The sequence below is a fragment of the Poromitra crassiceps genome (assembly GCF_964638095.1).
Source record: "Poromitra crassiceps genome assembly, chromosome: 29".
In the NCBI taxonomy this organism is placed as follows: domain Eukaryota; kingdom Metazoa; phylum Chordata; class Actinopteri; order Beryciformes; family Melamphaidae; genus Poromitra; species Poromitra crassiceps.
In genome coordinates this window covers 16,894,648-16,909,292 of record NC_139641.1, presented here as the reverse complement: position 1 = coordinate 16,909,292, position 14,645 = coordinate 16,894,648, and the positions used below count along the sequence as shown (strand labels likewise).

Here is a 14,645-nt window from a genome sequence, read left to right as displayed (position 1 = left end):
ACAACGATTATTCGAACATTCGAAATTCGATGCCCATCCCTAATACTGTGGCAATAAAAGTGATTCTGATTCTGATGTTATATCACCATTTCTAGTGTACTTTTTACACTCCCTAACCCTCTCCTCTCCGATCCATCGCTCCAATCCAGGTTTACTTGGCAGCTCCACCTATTTTCTGCTGTTCAATCCAGCCCACTCCTATCACATGATCTGTCTCCTATCACATGATCTGTCTCCTATCACATGATCTGTCTCCTATCACATGATCTGTCAAGATGCAAGGTGGTGTGTGCCTTTATATTATATAACGATGGAAAGTCTCTTCACAGAAAGGACCACACTCTGTGCCTGGTGCCTTACCTCACTGTCTCACGTCTGGTGCCTTACCTCACTGTCTCACGTCTGGTCCCTTACCTCACTGTCTCACGTCTCGTCCCTTACCTCACTGTCTCACATCTCGTTACCTCACTGTCTCACGTCTGCTTGCTGGTATTGTTAATCCCATGTCAGAAAAAGTCTCCAGGTGTGTCGCCAACGTTAGTTTCTTTTGAGAAAGATTGTCTCCACGGGCGTCTGAAAAGTTGTCTCGACTCAGATGTAGCCATGAGTTGTGATGCAGCGAGTGTTGTATGACTGTGAGCGTCCATGCTAGTACTTTAAACAGCAGCAGCGTGCGTCTTGTCTCTATGAACCTACAGAATGGACGGTTAAAGCGTAGACTCTTGCTTACTTTAAAACTTGTATTATCAACATGCATATAACGTAACGTTCGCTCTAGTCTAGCTGCTGTGGATACCCGACTGGTGTCTCACTGTTATTGTTCCCGGGAACAACATGCACTGGTAGGAACTAACATTTCCCGGTGTAACCGGTAATACCGGTGAAGTCACGTGCTTATTATTCGGTGTGAAAATGTTCACACCGTGGCATCCCTAGTCTCGTCCCTTACCTCAGTCTCACGTCTCGTCCCTTACCTCAGTCTCACGTCTCGTCCCTTACCTCAGTCTCACGTCTCGTCCCTTACCTCAGTCTCACGTCTCGTCCCTTACCTCAGTCTCACGTCTCGTCCCTTACCTCAGTCTCACGTCTCGTCCCTTACCTCAGTCTCTCAGCATTCCAAGTGGAATACATCACCTGCACATGGCTGCCAAGGACTAGAGAGACGTCATCCTGTCAGGACAGGACCAGAGACCAGAGACCGATACAGAGAGCGAGAGGGGGGGGCAGATCTCAAGTAGTACACACTATCAAACTTGAACAAGATCAAGGTTCCATTCTTCCTATATGGGCTTCAGGCAGCAGGTGTTTCATTGTTCACAGCACACCGAACCCATTTAACCAAGGGGGCAATGCACTGGACGAGCCAGAAAGCCTAACTGCAACTACGGCTGCATGTAAACGGGAAAATTAGTGGATTATTCATTTGGTCGGAATATTGTCTTTTTCGGAATATGGGCAAAAACCGGAATATTGTGTGCATCATGTAAACGTAGTCATGGAGTGCGATCATGGAGGCCATCTGAGAAAGAAAGTGCAGCATTCAGCTGGTTTCTGGACCAGAGTAACTGACACCCGCACACCCATGACTGATCCTCTCTTCAAAGCAGCTCTTTAAATGGCTTTTCTTCTTGAACTAGATAGCAGCACATTAGAAAGCAACAGGGAAGACAGACAGGAGAGTGGGTGTGTGAGTGCGATAAGCAGTGTTGGGGGTAACTCATTACAAAAGTAACATATTACATGCACTATATTACTTTTAGCAGTAACTCAGTAATATAACTTATTACTTATAGGATTTCAGTAATATTATACCAGTTACTTTGTCAAGTAACTCAAGTTACAAATTGAGTTACATTTGATTAAATCAAAGCACATATTTCAAAAAGATACAATCATTTCCTAATTAAACTGTGTGTTTTTATGCAAATAACCACTATAGATGACAATAAGAAAGGAAAATAACATTTAGAATTTTGGATTGTTTACACTGATTTCGAGGTGGTTGAAATTATTTTTTGGGATGGTTCCGGGGCGGCAATGTCATTTTGCTGTTTTGGTAAAAGTAATGCAAAAGTAGTGTAATAAGTAACTCTACACAGAAAGTAATATTGTAAAGTAACTTATTACTTTCAAATGAAAGTAACTAGTAATATGTAGTATATTACATTTTGAAAGTAACTTGCCCAACACTGGCGATAAGCCAGACTCAGGCTCATAATGTTGTGAGTGAATAGCGTGAGCTTTAGCCCCCCCCCCCCCCCCCAGTTCGCCTCTTTCTTTACTGGGACGTCCTGACTGCAGCTCGCTCACTTTGGCTTTGAAATGAATGTGGTCGTCAAACACGTCTAGACTCTAGTTCAGAGAATATATGAGGTCAAATATGAGCACGCTTCATTTCTGCCAACGGATGCTGCTGCCTGCTGTAAATACACCGACGTGTTTGCATCAGTCATGGTGGAAATGGAAATATCACACACACACACACACACACACACACACACACACACACACACACCTGGGGATGTATTGACGAGGTGACATCACAGGGCACTCAGTCATGCATAGAGAGCTAGCTTGAGCCTGTGGAGTCAAAACACACTGTGTGCTCTAAATGCAAACTGAATTCTCAGTAAAGCTAAGCCCACAGATGACTCATTTGTATCAAATGGAAGAAAAACAACCTTAGCAATGTATCTGGTTCTGTCTATTTGGCTTGTAAGTAACAGAGTCTGTCAACAAACTTTCAACAAACATACAATGTTTCGAGACGGTTTTGGGAAGGTGGTAAAAAGGTTAAGTTTCCAGCCCTGTGTGGACTAGGCATGGGTCGGAGTGAAATTTTTTAAACCGGTTCGGTATCGCTCTCCAAACCGAATCTAACCGGTATACCGAATTTTGCCACTAGGTGTCGCACTTTGAGCAGTGCTTCCCAATTTGATAAATGACTGTAGTGCGACTCTAGTCCACTTGGTGGCGATAATGCACCTCTAAAATGGTTTGCCAACCACAAATAACTGAAGAAGGAGAAGAAGGAGGAGGAGAAAAAGAAGAAGAAGAAGAAGAAGCAGCAGAGTCATGTTGTTTTGTTTATTAAATGACCCTCTGTGAGATATAGTGTAATAAATGAATGGTCATACTTGACCACATGTCCGTCAGCGCAAAGTTATGGCCCTCTGAGTTCAAAATTTAAACGTTGTTTTTCTCAGTTTGTTGGAAAAATGTCGGTTCAGACATTTTTTATGGAATCAAAACAGTTCCGGCTGGTACATTGGACCGGACCAGTAAAACCGGGAATCGACCCATGCCTACTGTGGACCTATATTTAGTTTATACATTATATATATATATTTTTTTTTTTAAATAAGTGCACTATGCTCTGAGTGCAGATCAGTGGGCAAGCCCACCCTCCCTTCCCTCTGAGGATGCGGAAGTGAATTGAAAAGCTGTAGTTCCTCGAATGGCCACTAGGCGTCTGGGGCAGTAGGCATTCCCCCCCTTGTTAAAATGCCCGACTTTGTAACATCTTTCAAACATCTTGTGTTAGATAACTGGACAGTCATGTAATTCAGGTTACAGCTAAAAAAAACATGTTTTAGTATCACTAACCAAATCGATATTGAAATTAATCGAATCGAATCGGGATTAATCGATTCAGAACCTTGTGTATCGGAATCGAATCGATTCTTGAAATTTGAACCAATACCCAGCCCTATTGGTAAATAATTGGTTATGTGCCATAACAGCAATGTTAATCTTGGTTATCGGTATTATTGGCTATAAAGTTCATATCGGTGCATCCCTAGACACAGCTAAAGTGAATGAGCAGGAACTTGTGAGATCTACCATCCTCCAGTGATCATCATCTCCCCCATGATGCTCTGTGGAGCCAGCGTGACGTTGGCTGGCAGCCCGCTCTGCCAGGGGATTTGGCCGAATCGTGAGGATTTAAAAGCCTGTAACTCTATAAATACACCTACCAGACTAACTCTATAAATACACCTACCAGACTAACTCTATAAATACACCAGACTAACGTCAGCGCCCAGCGAGCCGCGACACGCACATCCCTCTGTGGGATGGCTCCTTTGTGTTTTTTGTCTCTTTTCTGCTTCTCTCTGGCTTTCACTCTCTCCTTTCTATCTTTCCATTTAACAGTCTCTCTCTCTCTCTCTCTCTCTCTCTCTCTCTCTCTCTCTCTCTCTCTCTCTCTCTCTCTCTCTCTACATTCCTCTGTCTCTCTCTCTCTCTCTCTCTCTCTCTCTCTCTCTCTCTCTCTCTCTCTACATTCCTCTCTCTCTCTCTCTCTCTCTCTCTCTCTCTCTCTCTCTCTCTCTCTCTCTCTCTCTCTCTCTCTCTCTCTCTCTCTCTACATTCCTCTGTCTCTCTCTCTCTCTCTCTCTCTCTCTCTCTCTCTCTCCTCATCTCTCTTCTCTTCTCTTCCCTCTCTCGCTTGACGGGGCCTCTTAATTGGACACAAGCTGTGAGGGGGCTTTCAGTTTGAAGTTAAAATTGCATCTGGGTCTACCTCCCGCCTCCCACCTCCCACCTCCCGCCTCCCGCCTCCCACCCCGCGCCTCCCGCCTCCCACCCCCCGCCTCCCACCCCGCGCCTCCCGCCTCCCGCCTCCCACCCCGCGCCTCCCGCCTCCCGCCTCCCGCCTCCCACCTCCCGCCTCCCGCCTCCCACCCCGCGCCTCCCGCCTCCCGCCTCCCGCCTCCCACCCCGCGCTTCCCGCCTCCCGCCTCCCACCTCCCACCTCCCGCCTCCCACCCCGCGCCTCCCGCCTCCCGCCTCCCGCCTCCCACCTCCCGCCTCCCGCCTCCCACCCCGCGCCTCCCGCCTCCCGCCTCCCGCCTCCCGCCTCCCACCTCCCACCTCCCGCCTCCCGCCTCCCACCTCCCGCCGCGTCTTCTCTGCTCTCTTCTGGCTGCGTTACAGGCTTGTACACAAAGTGGCTGACTGGAGATGTTGTATGAAGGACAGACAGTGTGGAGGAGAGTTGACTGTACCAGCTGGCTGGAAATAGCAAAGGAAATGACAGCTAAACAGACAAAAACCAAGACACAGTTCACTTGCCAAATAGAGCATTAGACATAATTAGAGCCCGAACCGATATTATCGGCCGATATTGGCCCATAACCGATATATCGGTATCGGCCGATAGGCATGGGTCGATTTCCGGTTTTACCGGTTCGGTTCGGTTCGGTATACGAGCCCAAACCGGTTTGATCACGTGCAAACCGAAAAAACCTAAAAAAAAAAAAAAAAAAAAAAAAAAATTTTTTTTTTTTTTTTTTTTTTTTTGCCAGTCCATTCTGATTGCACTATTGTTCGTATTAGCCTCTTCTCAAGTTGCACTAGTAGGCAAAAGTCTTATTTTGTTTATTATGTTGATGTTTGAAGAAAAGTTAAGCTGAATAGTTATGAGAAATAAAAACAGTGTGTTGTTACAGTTAAAAGGTTCTGCTTATTTGTATTCAGTGTTCGTGCTGGTTGGCAGCATACCAGCTTAGAGGTGCATTATCGCCACCAACTGCAGCCGCTTTGATACGTTTTTTTGGGGAATATCGAACCGGTTTCAAAATGTTCAAACCGACCCATGCCTAGGCCCTATATTGTGTGAATTTGTGAGTTTTGAAGTTTATAAGGCAGCTCAGCTGTAAGCCAATCCATTCTGATTGCACTGCTTGTGTTTTTATTAGCCTTTTTCTCAAGTTGCACTATAGGCAGAAGTCTTATTTCATTTATTATTTTGATGTTTAGAAGAAAAGTTGAGCTGAATAGTTATGAGAAATAAATACAGGGTGTTTGTTACACAGGTGTCCTGCTTCTTTTTATTCAGTATCATTGCTGGTTGACAATACCAGCTTAGAGGTGTATTATCGCTATCAGGTGGACTGAAGTTGCACTACAGACAGTTATGGGCTACACTCGGGAGCCCTGCTTGAAAAAAAAAAAAAAAAAAAATTTAATTACAAAAAAATCGGTATACCGGTTCGATCCGGTTTAGACGGCAATATCGAACCGGTTTTAAAATTTTCAAACCGACCCAGCCCTATCGGCCGATATGTTGGCCGATATTTTTTTATTTTGTATTTTTTAAGTTATAGACAACATGTCGTGTATATTTGATCTTTTTTTTCTCTTTTTTATATTTGTTCTGTTTTTGTATTTCTAGTTATTTATCATTATTAATTTCCGAGTTCGGTTTACTGTTTCATTGCATTGATGTCATTTTGGACAATAAAGTGTATTGATAAGCTGTAAAATATCCTGCCTACATTACATATCTCAAGTCATGTCAAGTCATATCTTTGTCAAGTGTTTGATATTTGAGGGATCATTGCAAAAACATTGTGTAATATAATGTGCATATATAATATAAGAATATCGGCCGATATATCGATATCGGAATTTTTTTACTTCCTAATATCGGTATCGGCACCGGCCTCCAAAATCCAGTATCGGTCGGGCTCTAGACATAATTGCATCATATATGTTTGCTGATACTTTTCCAACTAGAGATCTTTCTAACAATGTAAGAATACAATAATGTCTCCTGATCCAATTTCCCCACTTCTTCACAGCATCAGTGAAAGTTCCTTGTTGCTGGTGATGTCGTGCAAAGTCTGTCTCATCATCGAGTGGATGGATGAGCAACATTCATCTAGGGGCCATACTGTATCATTTCCGCAAATAAAGCCTGGGCCCGCCAGGCCAGAAACAAATTGCACCCTTATTATTATTTTATTTTTTTCTGATCTGCCCAAAATTTCAATAAACCTTTATGGCATATTACTACAATACAACAATACTAGTGTTGACAGTCATAGAAGATGCCAAATCATTCAAAACAATAAGCATTTTGCTTTTAGGATCATTGTGGCAGCGTGCGGACAGACGCTATCGTCATTATAGTATAGATTACATCATGTAGGATAAGGACTGGAGGGATGTGGATTATATGGCCCACAGGCTGCTCCCTCCCTCTCACTAACAAAACTGAATGATTTTATCATTACAGAGAAGCAAACAAAAGGAAAAGAGCACCAAGCCCAACTCAGAGGACTCTGACTTAAAGTCAGTCATAAAGTTCTTTAGGAAACCTGCTGCTGGTCAGTTTATACAAAATGATAAAACAAGAAAAAGATATATAAAAAAAAAGTAAAGTAACTTAACACATTCACTGCCAATGACGAGTTGACTCGTCAAACACAATCCAACCGTTCACTGCCAATGACGAGTTGACTTTTTTGACGGTGCTACGTGGATCAATGCCCCCCACGTCTCCTATAAAAATATTGGAAGTATTGAATTAGTATAATCTATTTTACCGACCAACTAAGTGGCGACAGTGCTCTCCCGACAGAGAGAAAGGCAACCAAAAACAGCCGCGGGAGAAAGCCATTCTCAAGGAAATGGCTTGGCGATTTTACAGTCATCAGTCACCAGACTCGCCCGAGAGCGGCCGCGCCAGCAGAGCAGCACACCGAGAGCGGTGCTGGCGTGGGGGATTGCAAATTTGCATAATAGATTATGGGTGAAACACACTTTGAAACACCCGCAGAAAGGCCAGAATCGCATGCATTCCAAAAACCCAGAAACGAGCGAGCCTCATTCTCATACTGTAGGCGAAAACGCTTTCACGCTGCTGCACACGGGCGGGTGGGTTCCAAAAATAGACTGGGTGGGCAGCATAAAGCCTAGAATCGCACAAAGCTTCATCAAAGCTCTCAACCGAAAATCCAAGAAACGATTGAGTCCTATCCACAGTCCACACTCGCCACACTCGCCGACGAGGGGCCGCCAGAGAGGGAGGCTGCTCACTGCTCAGACAGGCAGGAGAAACTGGCTTGTGACAAACGCCACCAGACACGCCCACGGAGGGAGGAGTTTGAAGGAGAGGGCGTTCAGAACTATATTGTTCAGATGTCTGATCTCTCACTGATGCCAAAAATAAATGGTTAAAGTGACTGTTCTGCCTGTTTGATTGAATTTCACAAAACTGCGATTATCTCAGCTTCCTGTCTCAGACACTGAAACCATGCTGTACTCAACGGCTAATATCTACATAACTACTAACTCTACAAACTAACTCTTTTAGACAGAGAAAGCACACATTCTATTAGTACTTTTGTGAACTTCGTGTTCACAAAGTCCAAGCAGAAAATTATCCTCGGCTCTTGTCAAATGAGCCAGAATCCTCAAAAAACGGCTTGGCAGAAGCTACCTACAGTAAAAAAAAAAAATGGCTGGCAGTGAATGTGTTAATAATGGCATCCATATTACAATATTCTAATTATTATTATTATTTATAGATATAGCTAGATAGATAGACAGATAGACTGGCAGTTACTTCATCCCCGAAAGAAATGTTAGATTAGAAAATAAAAAATAAACATTTTCTTTTGGGGTTTTTAGAGTGTGAGGATGGAGAAGATTTTAGAACACAACCAGGGACCTCCACTGAAAAAGAGGCAGCCATCCTCAGACTTCCCCCGTCGGGCCGAGCCGTGCCGGCTACTACTTTCTGCAACTTTCACATAGAGACACTGCATGAAATAGGCCACGCCCATCACGGGGGAAAAGCTCCGTTCATTTCCACACACCAGCGTCATTTTCCTTGAATTAAACATAGCTAAAAGCTGTTGTGTGGTGGGGCTGCGCAGACAACAAATGTAAAAAAATTGCCAGTTAAAGTTTTTTTGGTACTCCTGAGCAAAACAAGGAAGCCATTGAGAATTGGCGACAAGAAAAATGTGGATCTAGCTGTCAAGGAAGTAAGTTGAGAGTGTTCATCTTCCGTATATACGATCTTTCTGTGCAACACGCAACCATGCACGTGACACAGGAGAACGGCAGGATTGGAGGGGGGGGTTTCTGTTTCCCCCCGTCTTGGGCGTGGTTTCTGAATGAGGACGCGTTACGCAGTGTCTCTATACTGCTTCATCAGATTTGCTCCTGAAAAATAAGTGTCATTCCTATCCTCGTATCCTGGCGTGCACTAGTGAACAAACATAATGACACCCTGTGAAGTAGGGATGTTCATCAATTATCGAAAATCGATAATTGATCGTTAAGGAATTGAATCGATCATGTGGAATTTGGATCGATTATTGTTATTTTTATTTTTTCTATTTTTTTTCGGACTAGGTTTGGGTGGAATTCGTTCCTCCTCGCCCCACTCCATTGCACAGCCGACTAACGTGAGGTGGAGCTTCATATAGTCTCTAGTTTTCTGGCTGGGCACGGGCCTTTGTGCCAACAAAACTGTTTTAAACATGGGGAATTCACACCGGCATGCGCCGGGGACACAAACAAACGCACCCAGCGGTCTGCGGACCTCAGTGAGGCTCAGGCCTGTTGATTTGACTCTTGTGTTGTCAGCTAAGCTGGAAGACGCCGATTGCCTTACATCATGTAACCTGACATGTAACATGTTTGTTTACCTGGCCACAGCGCTAGTGTCTGATATTCTTACTACACAGCGGCATCGCCATTATAGCTGGCCGAGAACGCGCAACGTTATTACCAGACCAGAGTAAAAAAAAATATATATATATATATATATATATGTATATATATATATTATTATTATTAGGCTATCGATAATCGATGAATCGATAATTGATCGTTAATTTTCCCGATTTTCGATTATGGAAATTTTTCAAAATGAACATCCCTACTGTGAAGGAGAACACATCAACGTATTAATTTGAGGACAGAAAGTCATCGTCTCGCTCGTTCTCACTCTCTGATCCATATTGTGTCTGAACCCAAACAGAGCCGTGACGACAGCCTATGAAGCTCTGTCACCCTGACTGAACATCTGATGACACTGCAGCAACAACACAGGACAGAGAGGGTTGACATGGGGGTCGCTCACAGCAGGAGGAACCCCTAACTAACAACAGAGGGGTCACACAGGACACAGAGGGGTCACACAGGACACAGAGGAGTCACACAGGACACAGAGGGGTCACACAGGACACAGAGGGGTCACACAGGACACAGAGGGGTCACACAGGACACAGAGGGGTCACGCAGGACACAGAGGGGTCACGCAGGACACAGAGGGGTCACACAGGACACAGAGGGGTCACACAGGACACAGAGGAGTCACACAGGACACAGAGGAGTCACACAGGACACAGAGGGGTCAGGACACAGAGGGGTCACACAGGACACAGAGGAGTCACACAGGACACAGAGGGGTCACACAGGACACAGAGGAGTCACACAGGACACAGAGGGGTCACACAGGACACAGAGGAGTCACACAGGACACAGAGGAGTCACACAGGACACAGAGGGGTCACACAGGACACAGAGGAGTCACACAGGACACAGAGGGGTCACACAGGACACAGGTCACACAGGACACAGAGGGGTCACACAGGACACAGAGGAGTCACACAGGACACAGAGGAGTCACACAGGACACAGGTCACACAGGACACAGAGGGGTCACACAGGACACAGAGGGGTCACACAGGACACAGAGGGGTCACACAGGACACAGAGGGGTCACACAGGACACAGGTCACACAGGACACAGGTCACACAGGACACAGAGGGGTCACACAGGACACAGGTCACACAGGACACAGAGGAGTCACACAGGACACAGAGGGGTCACACAGGACACAGAGGGGTCACACAGGACACATGTCACACAGGACACAGAGGGGTCACACAGGACACAGGTCACACAGGACACAGAGGGGTCACACAGGACACAGAGGAGTCACACAGGACACAGGTCACACAGGACACAGAGGGGTCACACAGGACACAGAGGAGTCACACAGGACACAGGTCACACAGGACACAGGTCACACAGGACACAGAGGGGTCACACAGGACACAGAGGAGTCACACAGGACACAGAGGGGTCACACAGGACACAGGTCACACAGGACACAGAGGGGTCACACAGGACACAGGTCACACAGGACACAGAGGGGTCACACAGGACACAGAGGAGTCACGCAGGACACAGAGGAGTCACACAGGACACAGGTCACACAGGACACAGGTCACACAGGACACAGAGGAGTCACACAGGACACAGGTCACACAGGACACAGAGGAGTCACACAGGACACAGAGGGGTCACACAGGACACAGAGGAGTCACGCAGGACACAGAGGAGTCACACAGGACACAGGTCACACAGGACACAGAGGAGTCACACAGGACACAGAGGAGTCACACAGGACACAGAGGAGTCACACAGGACACAGGTCACACAGGACACAGAGGGGTCACACAGGACACAGAGGAGTCACACAGGACACAGGTCACACAGGACACAGGTCACACAGGACACAGAGGAGTCACGCAGGACACAGAGGGGTCACACAGGACACAGGTCACACAGGACACAGGTCACACAGGACACAGAGGAGTCACACAGGACACAGAGGGGTCACACAGGACACAGGTCACACAGGACACAGAGGGGTCACACAGGACACAGGTCACACAGGACACAGAGGGGTCACACAGGACACAGAGGGGTCACACAGGACACAGAGGGGTCACACAGGACACAGAGGGGTCACGCAGGACACAGGTTTAGGGGCCGGGGCATTCCTGGGTTTGTCTGGGAAATGACTGAGAAAACAGGAGACAGAGGGGCTTCCCCTACTGGCAGCAGCGCTTTGTCCAACGCTAATCCAGCCCACAGAGCCACAGTCAAACAGCCAGCACCATACAGTAGGGGTGGGGGGGGGGGAAATCGATACACCATAGTATCGTGATATTTTGCCTGACGATATTGTAAAAAAATAAAATAATAATAAAATAAAATAAAAAATTGCAGGCCAGGCCACCGGGCTGCTATAAACTTTAGTTCCAAGGCCAGCAGTAAACAAACGGTAGCATATTTTCATTTTGTTTTAACAGTAACAGTTTTGTCATAACAGTCATTTACAAATTCCCCAGTTACTGAATGGGCTGCACAAGATGTTTTGTGCAAGTGAAGTGAAGTTGCATTGTTCAAAAACGACCTAAGTACAGTTAGTCCACACACACATCCAGTTAAGGTGGACTGTAAGTAGACTGTAACAAACAGGTCAGTTTGTCAGGTGCATGCAACTATGACATGACTTTATGAAAGTTGTTGGTCTGTCTACTTGACAATGTTGCTGCAATAAAACGGTTGAAGTCATATGTACAGACTGGAAAATTGTTCTTATATAAACCAGATGTTGACAAAGTTTTCCTTTGGGGACATAATTTGCAGTTGAAAAAGAAATCGCAATATATCGAAATATCGCAATATTCCATATATTGCAATATCGGCTATATCGCAATATCGCAATACTATCGTATTGCTATTGCGATCGATTCCCACCCCTCCCATACAGTCACCACTAACAACAGCCAGCAACCAAATACAGAAGAAATACGCCATTTAGCCTAAAAATACCAAAATATGATTTTTGGTCCGTATCGCTCAGCCTCTCGCAGCTAAGGTCTCTCTCAGATTCAATCCCATGTGTCCTAAAGCAGAGTAAAACACTGAACCTGTGTGTGTGTGTGTGTGTGTGTGTGTGTGTGTGTGTGTGTGTGTGTGTGTGTTTCACAGACCATTTCACAGCTGGGCTACAGGTGTAAACTTCTAGTTTTCATAGTTGGTAGCCTGGGTCATGTCCATAAGCTGGTTGTGAGAGGCCTTCAGATGGCTGGTCTCCCAAAGAGAAGGGCCAAGCAGTTAGCCAGATACTGTTCAATATCTACTGTGATCGGCAGCCGCTCAATATGGAGGAGGCGCTGCTTTTTGTACCCATGAAGTGGATACTGACCGTTATGTTGCATTACAGTATAACTGTATATATATCAACCTGTCATGTTATCATCCTGTGTGTTTCTTATGTGTATGCATTATTGTGTTTGCCGTCTGGGCACTCATGTAAGTAACTGACTCCCAGCATTTGACTGCACTATTACTGTTTATGTCCTTTGCATACTTGTATTTATGTGGACATAAATAAATGTTTCAAATGTGTGTGTGTGTGTGTGTGTGTGTGTGTGTGTGTGTGTGTGTGTGTGTGTGTGTGTGTGTGTGTCACACACTCAATCAAACTGTGCCTCAGGCTGTAAAGTGTGGATCTACTCACTTGTCGTACTCGGTGTTGTCTCTGTCACAGCGTCCGTCCTTGTGTCTCTGCCAGTCCTTCCCGTGCTTACAGGTGGTGAGCAGGACCACGTCCTGCGAGTTATGCACGTGATATAAAGCGTTCCTGGTGTCTGAACCTATTCCAGTGAGGTACCTCTTCCCCTTGAAAACGAGCATGTACTTCCGGTACGGCGGGATGGAGTTGTGTCTCAGGTAGCCCCGGTCCCCTCCGGTCCTGGGGTGCTCTTTGGAGAAGAGCGGGATGGAGACGTCGAAATGGGGCCGGAAGCTCTCGGTGCTGATGCTGGCCTTGGCCAGCATGGCGAGGCCGATGTCGAAGCCCAGGTCCTCCGTGTAGTCGGGCCACGTCCCCGAGTACAGGTTGAAGATGATGTGGTTGGCGCCGCCGTTCCAAAGCGGCAGGCCCTGGATCTTGGCCTTCAGGTTGTGCACGTACTGCGGCGAGAGCTGGTCCCGGTCCAACGTGTCCAAACCGAGGACAAACAGACACGCCCGCGCCGGGTCGGACGTGTAGAACCTGGAGGCCTCGACGGAGGACAAGATGTTGCGGTAGCTCTCGGACATCTTCTCGCCCTTCTGCTGCGGGTAGACGTAGACTTTGAAGCCGTGGCTTTTACACGGGGCGAAGTCGAAGCAGGAGTCCATCCTGCAGCGTGCGCCCGTGTTGACGTCTGAGACGGTGTCCCTCTTCTGCCTGGGTGACAGGTGGCCGTTGTAGCCGTCGCTCTCCTCTTGGTTCCAAGGGGTAAAAGGCTGCAGGGCTCCCGGGACGCGCCGCCACTGCTGCGCGCCCCCGGGGCGAGAACCACCGGCCAGGCTGCGGTGGTCGCCATCACGCCGGCCGGGACCACCCCGGTGTCCGGACAGCGGGACTTGTATCCCCCCGAAGCAGAACAAGAGAAGGAGACACGCACCGGCTGAGAACAGGACCAAGTAGCGTTTTTTGGCCTGCATCAGAGTGTCCTGCTACAGTCTGGGACCAGACGCCCGCCGAGAAATCCCACCACAAGTCCCCAGCAAGTGTTGTTGGCTTCACCACCTCCGACGGGAGCGCTCCTCCGCCATCTTCCCCCGCCGGGCTGCAAGGGGGGTAACCCGCGGCTCACGTCTCCCTCCACCTTCCGCTTCAGATGCCTTTCACAAGTCCGACAACTGATCCAGTGCATGTGGGCGATTTATAATGATCATTCACCTCTCTCCTCGTAACTGTTATCGATTAACTAGGCTGCAGTTTCTACACAGCCAGCAGCAGAGTGATCCCGTCGCTCAAGCCGCCAGGGGGGCTTCTTCAAAGTGGGGCACCCTACTTTTCTTTGTTGACATTCTCTTTCCTTTGCCCCTAAACATGCATTTTCAGCGTTGATGTTTGACAGCCAGAACAAAAAGCTAACTGATCATAATGTCGCCCTGTAACGTGACGTTAAAACAGCGAGGTGTTACTGTGCACACTTTTTTCCTAGACCCGAACTATTTCCCCTCCTGGACGTAACGACCCAAG

General features: G+C 46.9%; 1 protein-coding gene across 1 annotated transcript in view; it reads right to left on the bottom strand.

Annotated features, from left to right (window-relative positions):
• LOC310800173 (exostosin-1a-like) overlaps nt 1–14,375 on the bottom strand; it is a 108,455-nt gene extending 94,080 nt beyond the window's left edge. The window contains exon 1 of the mRNA XM_083662757.1: nt 13,128–14,375. Within this exon, the coding sequence (XP_083518883.1) occupies nt 13,128–14,101 (974 nt within the window). The 5' untranslated portion in view covers nt 14,102–14,375. The remainder of the gene's footprint in view (nt 1–13,127) is intronic.
• Between the last annotated feature and the right edge of the window lie 270 nt (nt 14,376–14,645).